Source organism: Sebastes umbrosus, chromosome 14 (assembly GCF_015220745.1).
Source record: "Sebastes umbrosus isolate fSebUmb1 chromosome 14, fSebUmb1.pri, whole genome shotgun sequence".
Taxonomy (NCBI): Eukaryota; Metazoa; Chordata; class Actinopteri; order Perciformes; family Sebastidae; genus Sebastes; species Sebastes umbrosus.
This window is the reverse complement of record NC_051282.1, coordinates 16,664,658-16,681,999: the sequence shown is the minus strand read 5'-3', so window position 1 is coordinate 16,681,999 and position 17,342 is coordinate 16,664,658. Positions and strand designations below refer to the sequence as shown.

General features: G+C 40.2%; 1 protein-coding gene across 2 annotated transcripts in view; it reads left to right on the top strand.

Moving 5' to 3' along the window:
* tmem104 (transmembrane protein 104) overlaps positions 1-17,342 on the top strand; it is a 64,376-nt gene that overhangs the window by 41,414 nt on the left and 5,620 nt on the right. For both annotated transcript variants that reach the window (XM_037792183.1, XM_037792184.1), the window contains exon 9: positions 5,526-5,619. In XM_037792183.1, coding sequence (XP_037648111.1) covers positions 5,526-5,619 — 94 coding nt within the window. The remainder of the gene's footprint in view (positions 1-5,525; positions 5,620-17,342) is intronic.

The window sequence follows — 17,342 nt, the reverse complement described above, 5'->3', positions numbered from 1 at the left end:
TTTGCATATCTCTGTCTGCAGCTTCATTGCACGCGGAAATCTGAATGTGTTCTATCATTTTACACATCAGGAATTCTGAAGTGCAAAACAAATTCTCTCTGTGTCGCAGCAGCATGTATAACCGACATTATGCGGCACTTTACTGCACTTCAACAGAACCACACAGTTAGGGACAAACAAAATGTCTATAGAGTAGTCACGAAGTAGTTTGAAATATCTATATTTTAAAAAGAAGCAATCTACATGTGTTGATGTTCCTCCAGTTTGATTCCTCAGACAACTGTCACCAAACAGTATTTTTGTATTTTCTTTTGCCAAATAATCACAAGACTCTGCGTCACAGAGACCCATCAACAATGACTCTTTTTGACAGAAAAGGAGACGACTTGACTCTTTACATCCATTCTTATTAGCTCCCTTGTTTGTTTGTTTTTATTTGGACAATTATTAGAATTTATTAACCTACAAAACATACAATTAATATGATCTCCTAAAAGCCACCAGACTCCAGTCAGTCAACAGTCGTTTTACCTAGCTGATTGTCGTAAAACACACTTCGTTCAAACTCGACAGAAGCAAAATAAAACTCATCAAAACCTTCTTTGTTAGTCTTTCCACTGTTCCAACAATCACCAACTCTGTGTTGAGAGTTTGAAAGAGAGACAGAATAAGTAACGGATATTAAAAAAGACGTAACCATTGTAACATTTTCACTGTTTACTAACCCTACTTCCGGTTACGGCTGGCGCAACTGTGACGTTGAACGTGATACAACAGGAAAGAAAACAGAAAGGTCACAGCATACTCGCAATGGGAAAAGAGTCTGTCGCCTATTTTTAGTGGGTTTTACCATGTTTAAAAAACCTGCATATACGACCTAATTTTGGTGGGATAAGGCCATTTCAAATAAAGACCACTGTTTGAGAATTTATAATATACATCATGAAGGTCACCTAGCTTTAGCAGTCTTTAGTCTAATCTAGACTGGACCCACCTTTTGAATGCTTCCTGCTTCGCCCCTTACAGCCAGATGATACTGAAAGTGCACAATAGCAAAAGGTGGAATGGTGAAGTGTGATCTCGTGCTGGCCGTGCCTCTAGTTCCCCTACCAGTCTTTGGTACGGTCATGCCAACTCTCTGGGTCTGAGTCACCCTACAGCACATGACATCTGATGCCTTTACACTCGCCCACTCACACTTCCTCTACTTCTTTTCCATTCCCATGCTCCCTCTCTAAAACCCTGTCGTGTTCTGTGCCTTCTTCCCTTTCATGTGCAGCATGATCTTATTTTCTACCAATGAGGACCAAGCCTTTCCTGTCTCATGTGGGAGTGCACTCCTCCTCTGATGTTTAGTTTATGTCCTCATTGTCCAGTTAATGGTCTATCTTGGTGGTTTCACATGTTTTAGCCCATTAACTTCAAGTCGTTTACACATAGCATTAGTGCCAGCCATTTCCCCAAGTACACCAAGGCTTTGAATAGCAACATAAAAAGGAGGTTATGCTTTGAAAATGGTTGTCATAAGGGTATTTGCAAGATAAAGTTAATCGGACAAAACGCACACAAAAAAAAACACAGTTGTGGGAATGTAAGAGAAATCATGATGAGGATTTTAAGAGTTACTGTTTGATAAAATAGTTTATTTTTGTGTAAAACCTGTTGAACCATATCCTATTTGGGTCACTATTTCTCACACAGTACAACTTGACTTGTGGCTGCATGCAGACTGATCAATTGAGGCTGCTCTAGAGAGATAAATCTCCTTCCTGTGATTGATTTTTCTCGTGTTGCTCTTTCATTGTGAGAGACATTCCCTGTTGGTGGTGATAAAAAAAAATAAAACAGCTGGACATGATCTGAAATGTTTGGTCGCTTATCTACCAAAATAACAGAAATATAACACCAACAATCTAATTGTGGACAGAGATACAATGCACATATCCAGTAGCCACAGTGTTGTCTTCATTGGTGATCTGACTGGTGCAAATGTGTCTTTCTCTGCAAAGGAAGAGGTGCTGCAGTTCATTTTCAGACTGTTCTTGTGTTGCTCTTGTTGTTGTTGGGATGCAGTCGAGCAGTCCGATGTCCTCAGGCCGTTGTTTGGTATGGGGTTTTATGGGAGGTTGTAAGCTGTTGGAGGTGCAGACTTGATTCATGAGGTTCAGAAACCTTTGAGAAATTCATCAGCCATTAGCCCTCAGGGATATCACTATCTCTGCCTCACCAGGCTGGATTTCGACCTCGCATTAAGATCTGTCTCTTTGAGCTGATATGTAAAGATGTTAAAAGCTTTAGAAATATACTTTTAGGACTTGCTGACCAATGAAGTTTGTCCTTATTCGAACTGAGGGTCTAAAGGTGTATAAAGACAGACATATATACGTCACATTCTCGTGAGCACGATATCCCAGGAACGCTTTTAGGGAATTTCTTCAAATTTGGTACAAATGTCCACTTGGACTGAAGGATGAACTGATAAAGTTTTGGTGATTCAAAGGTCATTGTGACCTCACAAAACACGTTTTTGGCCATAACTCAAGAATTCATGTTCTATCTATTAAGGCTGCACAATTAATCAAAATTTGAATTTCTTTTTAGTTAAAGTTGTCCTTGTGTTAACTGAGCGTTAAACACTGATGCACTGGACGTTTGGCATGTTTCGTTAAATTATAATAGGAGTTACTGTCTTCAAAATGATATTGTTTTTGTGTTATACCAAAGTTCAGCTATCTTATTGGCACAGGTAAAGAAAAATGCCAGTGGACACACAACCCTATTTATAACTATTGCTCCAATGAAACAGATAAAGGAAAGATTATGTCTAGCCTTTCACCAAAAAGTCACTATATAATGATAAAAACATGCAAAGTCACTTAGAATAGATATCATTGGAGCTCAGTATGTTTGGTCAACTTCCTGCCTGTTAATGTACGGCTTAGAAACGTGGTCATTAGATGTAGTAGATGTATTCAGTCATTCAAGATTCAAGACACTTTATCGCCATTCAAGCCATTTTTATTAAGCAAGAAAAGAAAGTTTCAAATATAAGTCTATCTTAATTTAGTTCCAGGTTGATGTCATGCTGTAGTTTACATTACAAAGCTGCAGGGAAAGAACCGAACATGCTGAAACTTTCGGGTCTAAAACACTGCTGTCCGTCAGCCAGATGCCATAAATTTCATTTTCTTCTTCAGACTCATCTCTCTTCATAATGGTTCATTCATTACCTAGGCGTTGCAGATTTATGCTTTGGCTCAGCTCGAGCTTAGGCTGCACTTTGCCAAGAAGACAGCTGGTAATCCTTTAATATATAGACACATAGGCATCATCATTATTCAGCAGAATTAAAGGCTATGATTTTTCCCCCCTCTCACCTCTTCCAGTTCCCACAGATACTCCAGCTGTCCACCTTGTACATCTGGAAATAATAGCTGACTCTGGCTGTGTCCAAAATCGCTCCCTTGTTCCCTCATTCATTAGTTCAAACATAAGAAACACTGTAGGGGGCTGTTAAACACCTTCAGATACTTTTAAATCATCGTTTTGCACCAGCACCACCTTATTAATTTACAGCATGAATTACTAAGTGTCCAAACTTGCTCCCACTGCTGGACTTTAGAGTCATATGTTTGCTTATATGCAAACAGCTTAGATTAATGTTTAGTCAAAGTTTGCTTAAAATATTAGTATAATATTATAATATATAGTATAATATCATACTCAAATAAGGTTGCGAGGAACTTAAATGGGAATATACTGTATCTTTGTCAGACCATTCTCGGTAGAGGTTTTGGAAAGTCCTGGGTGGTTTGGTTCAGCAATCTTGCACTGGCCGTTCTGTTTTTTTTTCCTGCTGTGTCACGTTCAATATCATGGACGTGCCAGCCGGCACCAGAAACAGGGTTAGTAAACAGTTACTACTTATTTTTATATCTGTTACTTATTCAGTCTCTCTTTCAAACTCTCAAACCACAGTTGGTGCTTGTTGGAACAGTGGAAAGACTAACAAAGATGGTTTTGATGAGTTTTATTTGTTTCTGTCGAATTTGAATCAAGTGTGTTTTACGACGATCGGCGAGGTAAAATGACTGTTGACTGACTGGAGTCTGGTGACTTTTAGGAGATCATATTAATTGTATGTTTTGTATGTTAATAAATTATAATAATGATCCAAATCCCTGTTGATTTTATTTATTATATATTCACTTCAACGCTCGCACATAGCATTGCGCAGTCATTTGTCCTGGAAATGAATGCAAAAGCCAGATGTTAGTGGGTTTTTTCCAATGTTAAAGGGGCTTTTGTATGTGTCTTGATGGATCCCTGTTTGAAACCCTGCTGGCTGCTCTTTAGATAAAATGGCACACAAGTGACTGCCCCTGAGATCACATGCCACTCAAAGTGTGCAGTCAGACCTGAGAGTGTCAGGAGGAGGAGGAGGAGGAGGAGGAGGAAGGGGAACTGATGGAATTGGAGCTACAGTAGCTGAGCCACTACTTCTGATTGCAGCTCTTGATAGCGAAACGTATCTGATAGGCAATCAGAGTTGTGGCCTGAGAGGATTTGAACATTTTTTGGTGGACTATGGATCGGTCCACTTGTTTATCTGTTCACCTATCTTTGAGAGGGCTGATGGGATTTTGACAGCAGATGCGTCTACACTGGCATATAAAAATGACATATCAGAGAAGTAAAAACAGAGCTGCAAGATAAAATGAACACAAAGTGGGATAATGCCACAATGTTGAGGGCAAGGAGGTGTCTTTCCATTTTATTGAATGTTGTTTATCCTTTTAAAGGGTAAAAAAAAATAGTAAAAACACATTCTCAACATTCTCACCAACTAATAAACAACTTACAGGATCTATAATTGATTATTAAAGTAGCATGTATATGTATCTTTCCTATGGAAAATGTTAAAATGAAACATACATACAGATTATTTAATTTATAATTTTTTTTGCTGGCTTTTTATATTTTTTATTTATTAATTTTGTATTTATTAATTTAGTTTTATTTACTATATATATATATATATATATATATATATATATATACACACAACAAAACAAAAAAAGTATTACTGTACATAGTATTTCTTATATATTTTAAATTAATCTACATCATTTTTATATTTATACTAGTAACCAAGTTTTGCATTTCTTTTTTAATTACTGTCCCGGGTATATATATAAACAGTGAATATATACTTGTCTTACACAGTCTAAGAAACATTTGATTAAAAATTAGAAGTATCTCTTGTACAGATGTTCATGATAAATCAAACTGACGAGCTCTGACATTTACGGCCACATCTGCGCTGGGTGACATTTCACTGTTATTGCCTCGGTTTCTCCGTGTTACTGCTTTTATTATTGGATATTAAAGGAAGGTCCTCACTGAAAGCCTTCTTTTACATGACCATGAGTGTCATCCCTCTCTGTGATAATTAATTTAAGCAGTTTTTTTGTCTTATACAACAGTGACAGTTATTAACTCTTCCTCTCTGTCCCTTCCTGCAGGGCGTCTTCGCTCTTCTCTTGGGGCCTTTCACATTCTTCAACGCCCAGAAGACCAAATATCTTCAGATCCTCACCTCACTCATGCGCTGGATTGGTAAGAAAAAACTAATTCTGCAGTATTTCCTCACTCACACTGATTACTTAGTGTACATTGAGAAGATTAATTTTCTTTGCCTTTCACCATACTCCCTTTGGTTTCTTTCTGTCTCCTCTTTTTCTACCAACACATATTTCCATTTTCTCCCAACGTTTCTTTCAACCTTCCCTCCCTCCCTCCCTCCCTCCCTCCCTCGCCTGTGTGGCTGCCGTGCTCAGGTCTGTCCATCACAGGTTCGGTCCTGCTCTGTGTCTTTGATTCCCATCTCCTCTCATTCCTCAGCCTGACAGGCTTGACAGCCCGTCCCAAGCTTGATTGGACCGTCACTCACATGGCGACGGGCGAAAATAAACTGCCCGTCCTGGGCCCACGCTGTTAAAATCACAACACCACTGAATCATGGCGCTCCCGCCACCCCCGCACTGCTAGCTCGCGTAAACAACACACAAACACAGGAGCATCCACATACTGTCCTCTTCCTGGCGGGCTAAGTAACACAAAGGTTATTTAGCTGCGCCTTCACTCTTCTTCGTCTGTCTTCAACCTCCCATGACACGTTATCTATTTGATTGGTATGTCACTTTTTTCTTTACAACACTGGCTAATGATTCAAAATGGCTCTTTGTTTCCTCCATGTGTTTGAACGATAATCCAACAGCCAATATAGTTAGATTTCGATTTTAAAATCGTGAAGAAAGTCACAATGAATTTCAGTTTTTTGCAGAAGCCAAAGACAAACATTGTGGTCTGAGTCACTCAGGGTTGACCACAGTGATAAATGTCTGGTTGAGCTTTGATGTGCTAATGATGGAAAACGTTACACACCCCTGCGACATTACATTTAGCAAGAGCGCCAGTGATCCCAAAAGAAATTAAAACGACATGCATACAAACTTTTCTGAAACATACTGTGAACACAGACCAGGTCTATATTAGTTTGTCTTACTTCAACATAAGGAAATTAGTTCTCATTTTTGGCCATTATTCCTATTAGTTCATCATAATAATAATGTTGTATTCATTCAGTTAATTGATGACACCTGGTAAAAAGACTCAAGAGGGGCCAAGAATCAAGATGATCAGGGCGGCAGCAGCATTTCTGCCTCTACTAGTAGTATCAAAAAATGTGAAATGATAACCAGCCCTAGAAATAAACAGTTGTTTGTCACTGATGTCTAAATGCAATATCTTGAAATCTCCAGAATTAAAATGAAGATAATGGTGGTTTTTATAAAAGCCCGAGGAGGAAAGAGAGCGGTGACGTACTGTACTATAATAGGCTCTTTTAACATCTTTAGACTCAGACAGTAACTCAATATTGATCGGGAGGAAAGTGAGGGTCATGACTGAGACTCAAACCAGAGAAGGATGAGCGATTAGACAAGTTACTGAAATATTGAGGAATAGAATAAGTAAAAATGAACTTGTTTTTGTTCTTTTTCATATTTAGCAGTCAGCACAGGAAGCACAGAGCAAGTGGCTTTGACCCAGCTAATGCCCAAAAGCCACAGCTGGGTCATGAACACGCCTGATGGGATGTTGTGTGTCCTGCAACCCCTTCACATCACGTTCATTTCGTAAAGCAGCCACTCTAAAGACTGTGAACGCGGGGCGACCTCTGGTTCACCCGGTAGAGCGAGCACCCCATGTAGGCCTTGGCAGCTTGTGCAATGAGGGATTATTCACACTTTCTGCTTCACCTCCACATAAAGTCCATCCATCCATTTGCTTCCGTTTATCCGGGGCCGGGTCACGGGGGCAGCAGGCTTAGCAGAGACTTCCAGGGGTCTCTCTCCTCAGCAACGTTTTCCAGCTCTTCCTGGGGGACCCCGAGGCGTTCCCGGGCCAGACGAGATATATAATCTCTCCAGTGTGTTCTGGGTCTATCCCGGGGCATCTTACAAATTGGACGTACCCGGAAAACCTCCAAAGGGAGGCGTCCAGGAGGCATCCTGAACAAATGCTTGAACCACCTCAGCTGGCCCTTTTTGACATGAACGAGCAGCGACTCTACTCCGAGCTCCCTCCGGATGTCTGAGCTCCTCTCCCTATCTCTAGGGCGGAGCCCAGCCACCTTACAAAGGAATCTCATTCCGGCAGCTTGTATCTGCGATCTCATTCTTTCGGTCACTACCCAAAGCTCATAACCATAGGTGAGGGTTGGAACGTAGATGGACCAGTAAATTGAGAGCCTTGCCTTCCGCTCAGCTCCCTCTTCACCACAACGGTCCGGTACAGCGCCTGCATAGCTACTGACGCCACACCGAACCACCTGTCCATCTCCCGCTCCATTTTACTCTCACTCGTGAACAAGACCCTGAGATACTTAAACTCCCTCGCTTGGGGCAAAGACTCACTCCCAACCCACAGGGTGCAATCCACCGTTTTCCTGCAGAGAACCATGGCCTCATTCTTGGGGGTACTGAATCTCATCCCGACAGCTTCACACATAAAGTGGTTCAGATTATCTGGACAAATTGTTAGCTCGTTGTCAACCTGTCTGATCATGTGACTGCTTGTGTTTCCAGACCCGTCGGTCTGTGTTGCAGTGATGTTGAGTGTTCCCAGATCATTAACAATGGATGGAGATGATCAACAAAATTAAGAAAATAACACCCAGAATGTAATAAACCAGAACTATCCTTTGTTTTTAGTGCAGAGAGGCATACATCTCCTAGTGTGTAAAGACAGTTTGGGTTATAGATTGTTTGTTTCTGGATGAGCTGCTATCGAGGACAAGAGAGAATATCATGCCGTTAAGTCTGTGTCTCTTTTCAGATATATGACTGTGTGGGTTTTTTGGACAGCTACAAGGTGCTTGGTGTGATGTAAAGTGGCGTTCTGCTCTGAAAAGTGCTATAGCGCACTGTAGCAAATTGCTATAGTATCCTACAGGGCTCCCCTGTTTACGTGTGGATGCCTTCAGATCAAATGTTTGGCAGTCAAAGGTGTTTTTAGAGGTATTTTATTGCAGCTTCAAATGACGTAAAACTCCACTCTAGATCTGCCTCATCCCCGCCAGGCTTAAGAGGTGGCTGTAAAAGATTTCTAGTTTGCTTTTTCCACACAAAAAAAAAAATGGCATGACTAATGCATTTAAGCTGATAACGGATGCTTTTCTCCAAATGAGGAAACTGCTAACTCAGTTTGGTTATTTTTTGTGTGCGTGGGTCTCTGGCACAGTTTTATTTAGAACACCCTGCAGACATGCAACCCCACCTCCCCCTCTTGACCATTACTCACCACTTCCTGGACACACCTGCGGTCACCTGTGCTGCCCTGTGAGGGGACGTGGTGTGTTGGATGTCGGGGTTAGCAGCTGGCTGGTGTGTTGGGGCCCTGCCTCCTGCCCTCGGCTCTGGCCTTGTCACGATCATTGCCACTCAACTGTGGTCACCCTCTTGTCCAGTGAGCCCTGTTTTTTTTTTTTACACCAAACATGAATGATGGTGTGGCTGCCTGCTGCTGTGCTGCCTCTAGCATGCTGGGGTTTTCAATGGAGTAGCCATTAGCCTGGGTCAGTGTGACACCTACAACCCAGAACTCCTGACTGCAGTCATTTCCCCTTTTACCGCTGTGCCACTTAATTGTTCCTAAATTAAAATGGAAAGTGGTGCAAAGGGCAGTGTGTGGGCTCAGGCCATCTGTACGCACTTTGTTTGGTCACTGAAAATCTTTAACACTACAAATGCATCAACTATTCTGACATTTTCAACACACTAAAGGACACCTGAGGGTGTCTCCTCGAATATCTGAGGCACCTGAGATCAGTTGTTTACCAACTGCACGGAAAATGCTGCCTCTAACAACGATGTTCTGGCATGTGCAAAATAAAACTCATAGGGACAAGGAGTGTGCTAAATCAAAGTGACTTATTTGTTTATCTAAAGAGGCGTTTGCATGTGTTATTGTTTTTTTTTTATATAGGCTGATGGGTCGCCAAAGCTTCACGGGGGGTCGCAAGGCATTCTTGATTTTAAGGGGTGTAAATCATCAATCAATTTTTTTAGATCTTTATATGCGGTTGGCCTGCCGGTTGTCATTTAATTAATTTATGTGAAGAAAACTTAATGAAATTGTTATTTTTAATGTTTGGGTTATTATTTAAGATGTACTTAAATATAAGAAAAGTATGCAGTTAAATCACCCAAAGAGCTAATAGAGCAATGCCAAAAAAGAAGCCTATTAAATATGTATGATTGTTAAAAAAACAACCAAAAAAAAACATAATACAGACAGATTTGTATTAATACTTCCTAAAAAATAACTCATCTTTGATGCAATAATCACAGGAAATAATGTGCTCAAAATGCATCCAAATCGCTCATTTTACTCAAACTTCCTGCAGTTATTGTGTTCACTATTTGGGTTAATTGTACAGTTTATCAGTTGTTCTGTACAGTTATTGTTATACATTGAATATAATATGAAATATCCGTGTATTGTCAGGGGTCGTCAGTTTACTCAGTGGTAGAAAAGGGGGACCCCTTTAAGCTAAAAGGTTGGGAACTGCTGGCTTAGGGGTTAAGATGAGATCTCTCCACCCCTTGTTACCTAACATATCTCCACTGTTTGTAATAAAGGTATAAAAAAATTACTTAAAAAATGCATTTGAAAATTTAATTAATAAATAAAGAGAATCATTTATTTTTCCTCGCACAAGCCGCCTTTCCTCTATATATGTATGTGGACCGGATCTACTGAAAGACTCCAACACCATCCACTCCAACCAGTCATCATTCATTCCTTTTGAAATTTCGAGAGCTTGTTAACCTTTACGTCTATATCTTTTCGGCCCTGTGTAATAATGGATGCATGGAGCTGCATATAACACACTGTACATCATTACTCACTGAAGCACATTAACCTTTTTGATGAAGCATTATTTGCGAGTGACATTTGTGAATTTAAACAAATGTAACACTGCTTCAGTGTGATCTTTGACAGTAGTGCTGTTGATGATGTTACCAGTCTGTTATTGCACTCCTTTAATTGTATGAGTAGTTTATTGGCATTTCAAATGCATTATACCCGTAACAGCACAAAATTGCACTGAAAAATAAACCACATATATGAAAACTTAACCCCAAACAACACCTTCCTTGCACATTATGTGGATAAATGTATGAAAAAGTAAACGCTGTTGCAACCTGTTGCAGTCAGCCTCCTGCCCACTAAAAGCAGGAGGGATCGTTACATATCAGCTCTCCAGAGGACCACCTCCTCAACACTGACAGGAGCAGAGAGCTTCTCTAATTGATATTGAGTGGTATGAGAGGAAGGGAATAAGTTAACAGCCATCCTCACTCAGTAAACGAGTATTAATCACTTGGGTCCGTCTCTCCTGGGATGCATGGAGAGCTGTTTGGAGCTTCGGAGGCGTTTACCGTCTATATTAGACAGTGCCTTATAGATCTGTGGTTCCCGTGAGCAGCTGTCACATTTATTTAACAGGAAAGCTAAAGATTTGTATCTGTTATTCCTTGATGAAATAATCATACCACTGGTTTAGTTAACATTCTCCGGGATTTCTCTTTTAAAGCATCTTTCCTATAGTAAACTGGTTGCGCCTATATTTATGAAACAAGTTTAACTGTGTCATTGTCCTACAATGTTGAATCAAAGTAGATTTAATGTGACTTTTTTGACACTTTTTTGATGTTAAAAGGTCTTTTTCTTTTGATCAGTGTCAAAAACAATCCACATTAAATCCCTTTTGATTCAGTTATGCAAAACAATAAAACTTCCAGGAGGTATTTATAGTTTATATAAGCACTAAAAATAACACTATTATAAAAATAATCTAAAAGGTAATGTTTATTTCCCCTATAAAATTATATGTGAGAACACACAAAAAAGCTAATGGTGTAATAAATGTGCGTCATTGCAGCTTCAAAGTAACCTACCTGACTGTGATGAACTGAATATTTATGTGAAGTGTAGTAAACGGCTCCATTTTCCTCCTCTGCACCAAGAAAAAAAATAACTGTAAGTTAAAGAGTCGTTGCTTCAGTGATCCATGGGACTCGCCATCCATCTCATGCTCTTAGTTTACTACAACAGCAGCTAAGAAACTGCCCGCAGGGATATTCACAGCTGCCCAGTGCCATTTTAAATGGGTGAGGGAGGCAGATATTGTTTTTGAAGGTCAGGGGGAGTCATGGGGCTGGTTGAGTGGAAAGTTCAGTTTGTCCAGAAGCTTGCAGCTCACAGGGGAACAGTGAAATATGAGCAGGTCTTAATGAACCGTACAGCAGAACCACAGTTCAGGGGTCCTGAAAAATTACATTTAAGAGGGAAGAACCCTCAGATTGGGAAAACATCATCCATTTTCTGTCTTTATATGACACTTCTGTTGTCAGCCAAGGACTAAAAAAAGCATCTCTTTGAAATAGCAACATGATCACGGCCACTTTCTCTCGTCTGACTTCCAGTTTTTTGTGTTTTTTTTTTTTTCTTTAGTCCTCCATCGCTGCTTAGTATTGATGTCTCTCTGCGTAATGAGAAGTTTGACTTCCTGCAGAGATGAGTTCCAGGGTGATTAGGGGAACGTTTGCTGGATGTCTGCTTTAGTCGGAGAACATGATCAATTGGATCTATATCCAGTGACTAAGCTTTTAATTATGGTCAGTGACCTCAGTGCCTTGTTTACCTCAGAGGAGCATTCATTCCGAGGCAAGAGTGGTTTGAAGGGGGAGGAATTAAAGCTGCACCTTCAGGCCATTTGTTTAAAAGAAGACATTTGTTCATACTTGTTTTCTGTTGCTTAAAACCCTGAACCTGTGGGCCTCTAACTTGGCTTTAAATCTGTGCAGACGGAGACTAAATGTGTCCTATATTTACTAATATTTCCATGTATATTTGGTTACTTCTTCTATATACTTTATTAATGCTTCACTCCCTAACAGTTATTACCTTTTCAATGAAATAAATGCTATATGTAAATGTTACAGTTAAATGCTCATTTATACCTTTTACCCTATCAACACCAGCCCTGTCTCCTAAAATCAACGTTCCCATACAACGAAACAACATTGTCAACTCTTTCCAGGGAATGTATGTTTTCCTGGATTACGTTTGTTTTTTTAAAATATGTTTCTAAATTAAAGGGACTGTTTGTAAGAATCAGAAATTGCTCGTTAACAGCGACACCTGTGGCCGTTAAGTCAACGAAAGTCAGCGTCCTGTTGCTCGCGCTTGTGAAATATTCACATTTAAGAAGCTGGAATCAGAGAATTTTTACTTTTTTTCTTAAAAGATTACTCAAACCAATAAATCAATTATCAAAATAGTTGCAGATTAATTTAATAGTTGACAACTCATCAATTAATCGTTGCAGCTCTATAAATGCTTAACAATTAATCAATTATCAGACTTTTTGTCTATTCTTTTTCCATCTTTCCAGCACTAGGTATTTTAGAGTTTTACCCTAGAATAAGACATTGTTTTAAAGTTAACTAATTCTGTATAGTTTTATTATGATATTAAAATCAATTAAATAAAAAAAAAACTTTCCACCAACCACACGGATCACAAGCAGATGATCTGACCTTTTTTTTTAACCAAATAAATTCTCTGAATAGTTAATTTTTCTTGCATTTTATAGAGAAACTTCTTATCTGTGGATAATGTACTGATTGTCAGCGCTGCGGCTGAGTGAGTGGACTAATTGGTGTTTTCATGAAGCTGTTAGATCGTGTCATGGAGTTTGGCTGGCTCATCCCTGTGAACCTCAGCTGCGGTATGGAGTGCTAAACAGAAGGCCAACTGCTGTGCTGCTCTGTGCTGTGTTTGCTGATAGTCCTATCTGAGATCACACAAGTTGTGACGAGGCAAGGCAGCCACTTATCACCCAGTCACCCACCAAACACAGCAGCAGCAGCCCGCTAGCTCCGGTCCTGAAGGGTTTCAAGTGATCGAGCTCTACCACAGCGAGAACTCCTGGCGAGAACTCGGCAAAGAGCCAGGGCTACCAATTAGCTAAGAGGTTATCCAAGAGCGCTCAAGGAGTGTCTATCTTAATTAATGATGGGATGATTGCTGTGCTCTAAAACCACTAGAGGGGGAGATGTTTAAATTGGCAAACGGGAAGAGAAAACAGTAGTGCAGTAGTACCAGAACGCAACGTTTCGGCAGTGTTTAAAATGCTGTCACAACGGTGGCACTCCTCTCAAACATTAAAGCACAGCAGAGCAGTCCTTGACCTTCTCACTATCATCAATGAATTGCGTTTAAGTGTCCGAGTCGTTCTCTCCGAGGAGCGAGACCCCCCCCCCCAGCCTGCAGCTTTCTCTTGCTCCGTCGCACACGAGATTGATCACCTCTCACCTTCTACAATTTTCTCCTCATTAATTGAGTCCAGGAATCCCATCTCTTCTGAGATAGCCTGTGAAGAGTCCTTCTCCACACGCAGCCAATGACTCCTCGGAGCATTGAGTGTGTCTTCCAGCCAACAGCAATGTTTGCCACCGGTGAGAATACAGCTGTGAGAGCAGCCTCTCAAGGGTTGTTAAGTCGAAGCGTTTTTCCACAAGGTCATTGCCATCCCCATCCTGGTAATATAAATCACTAGGCCGCAAGATGGACGGGCACTAGTTACGTGGACGTGATATGTGGCTGTTTGACACCTGCTCAATTTGCTCAGTTCTTGTTGTGGCGTGTCAAGTGTACGGGAGAGTATTGGCGGGGCCCAGAAATGTCAATTTGAAAGTACATGTAATCACCATATCCTGACAGATATCTGCAGAGGTGAATGACTCATCCCATTGGAGCGTCTTTGGTGAGAAGCATGTCGCCGCTGGCTTGTAGTTGGTGACATAGAAATGTGTGACTTCATCAGGGAGTCAATGCCATCTTTTAAAAGGAGCTTTTTCATTTTGTCAATACATGATAAGACCATAAAGTAAGGCACAGGCAATAATGGCTGTAAAGAAGAGATGACAAGTTTAGATTAAAACAGAAAGTCAGGCTGATGTATTTTTCATTTGTAGGTGTTACTGGTTTCAATTTGATAGTCACTGAATAATGCATTTACGTCAATTCAGTGACCTGGGAGACCATACTGAATTTACTATGTAAGTAAAGCACCAGCCTCTTTTTCCTTGGTCCGTCAAAGCAGTGAAGGTGATCAAAGCTAATATGCTCTTATTTCATGGCGTGATATTGCTTCAACATTGAGATTCATAGCTACAGGTGCGATGACTGCTATTAAAATTGTCACGGGCGGACGTGATTTGCTCACCTCGTGTAGCATAATGCAGCTCAGAGTCGGTGACAAATGAGCACATTATGAAAAGCTTCATCCTAGTGGCTCTGTTCCTCTCTACCATCTGATTGACTTTCAATTTCTTTGAAAAGTAAGGGGTTACTTCCTTTGTCTTAAGTAAGATAAATGAGTCCTCTGCCTCTAATCAGCATAAACCCTTGTGAAGTGTGGGCAGAAAAAAAAGAAATGTTATGCTTTTAGATTTTTGCAATTTGGAGTGATTCTGAATATTATCTACTAATTAACCTTCATTTACATTTAACTGGGAGCTTACCAGTATGACCAGCCCTGCTGTCCTATCTCACAGGCTCTCTTGCCGCATCTTAATCTTGGCTGAACTTGCAAAAAGGTGCTTAAGGTAATGTAGTGCCCAACCACCCCGAGGCACTCTTAATTAAAAGCCCCATGCTTGTTTCCTTCCTGTGCAGCCGGAAAGTGTCGGTGTCAGAGAGGAGACAAGCTCCCGTTCTCCCTGTCCTGCACCTTTTTCCTCCTCCCTCGTGTACAGACAGGTGGCTGTGCTCGGAGGTTCACACGTAGCTTCTTATAGACACAAAGGTGGGAAGAAGACGAGAGTTTGAAGGAGAAAGAAGACTGAGGGAGGAAAGGGAGCAAACAGATGGGTGGTAGTGATGGCTCTTTTACACATTAAAGACTTTTTTTGGTGGAGAGTAATGCAGAAACATAGCAGACAATTGGAGACTGTTTTATGGCCTTGAATAGATATAATAATATGTCTTTGTAGGGCTGCAACAATTAGACTATTTTGATAATAGATTCATCATTTCAGTCATTTTTTCAAGAAGCAAAACAAGCCAAATATTCCAACAGGTTCTCATCTCAACTCGTCACATACTGACGCTTTGTTAGGGCCCCTTGGCATCTCTTTTTAACGCACTGGGTAGCCCAGCACCTCATAACTATGAAGTTCCACCATGGTTGCAGTAAATACATGGTTAACGTTGTGGATTCAAACAATAAAACTTGCTTATTAGGTTTTGGCAACAATACCACTTAGTTATGTTTAGGAAAAAACATCATGGTTTGGCTTAAAATTACGTATTAACGTATTTGTTTTCACACGGGACACAAGCAGCACTCTCCTGGGTGAAAGCCCTTTGTTTGTTGGACGCACCCTCCCCTCCCTATGTGTTATTTTTCACTCTTTAAACTACATCACCACACTCCCTGACCACTTTCTCTGAGCATTTAATATTGACGCGGTTGGGTTTATAGTGTAGTCAATGAATGCCCGGTGCAATTCATGCAGACGCAAAAGGTTGTCTTGTGCGTGACCATCACACGCCGAGGGCCGTGACGAAGCGTTGGTATTTGATGCCCTGGAAATGAGAACTGATTATTTTCTGATTTCAGTTTCTCAAATGTGAGAATTTGCCGCTTTTCTTCGTCATATTTGACAGTAAAATTAATATCTTTAGGTTTTGGACGGAAGGAAGAAAGCAAACTACATCATTGTGGGCTTGGAGAAGTTGTAAATGGCATTTTTTTTCTATTTATTTTTTATTTTTTTACATTTTATAGACTAAACAATATGGCTGTACCGAATAGTTGGAAGCTTCATTCATAATTTTGACATTCAAATTCTAAATTAATATTTTGTGGGTTTTTTTTGCATGTCTGTTCATTGTGTTTAAAGTCGGTATTTCTGCACAGTAGCACATAAAGATCAGGTTACACCAATAGTATTAGTATCACGCTAATAGTACATTTGTAGAATTAGATTCCAGTGACGGCTGTGTAGGATTGATTCTGACTCTGTGATCTAAACATTTCCAATTACTCCAGAGCGTTGTAAAGTCAAAATGTATTGGGAAAGAAAATGGATGTAATCATTTCAATCATGTTTCTATCTAACGAAATATTCTGCTTCCATCCATAATTGTTGACGTTTAGCTATTCAAAAACAACATTTTTCACTGCAGTCAAAAAACTGATTGCTCTCCAGCTCGCTGCACACAAAGGGAGGAACGCACTGATGAGTTACATACATACATACATTCATCAAAGAAAGTGGATTTTAAAAAAACCTCATTTAATCCGATGAATCACTTTATTCAAATTGAGGATTTAATTATTTTTTTTAAAGTGATGACGTCATAAAATATGAATAGCATGAAAATGAATATCAAAGCCACATTCGAAAACCTCAATAGAAGCTTTGAATGTAAAAAAAAAAAAAAAAAAAATACCTTTGGTACAGCACTACTTAAGAATTAATAAATGAGGAAAATAATTGTCGGATAATCGTTATTTGCAGCACTACATCTGTGGATCTGTGTCCTTGAAGGTTGGTCTGTTGCCCAGCCATTTGACCCCTCTGTATAAAGAGGGTTAAGGTCAGAGTGGGGAGGTCTGTAGAGCTTTCCCCTGGAGCCGGAGATTACATTGGCTGTTAGCCAAAGATGCATTAAATATCGAACACTTGTGCAACAGG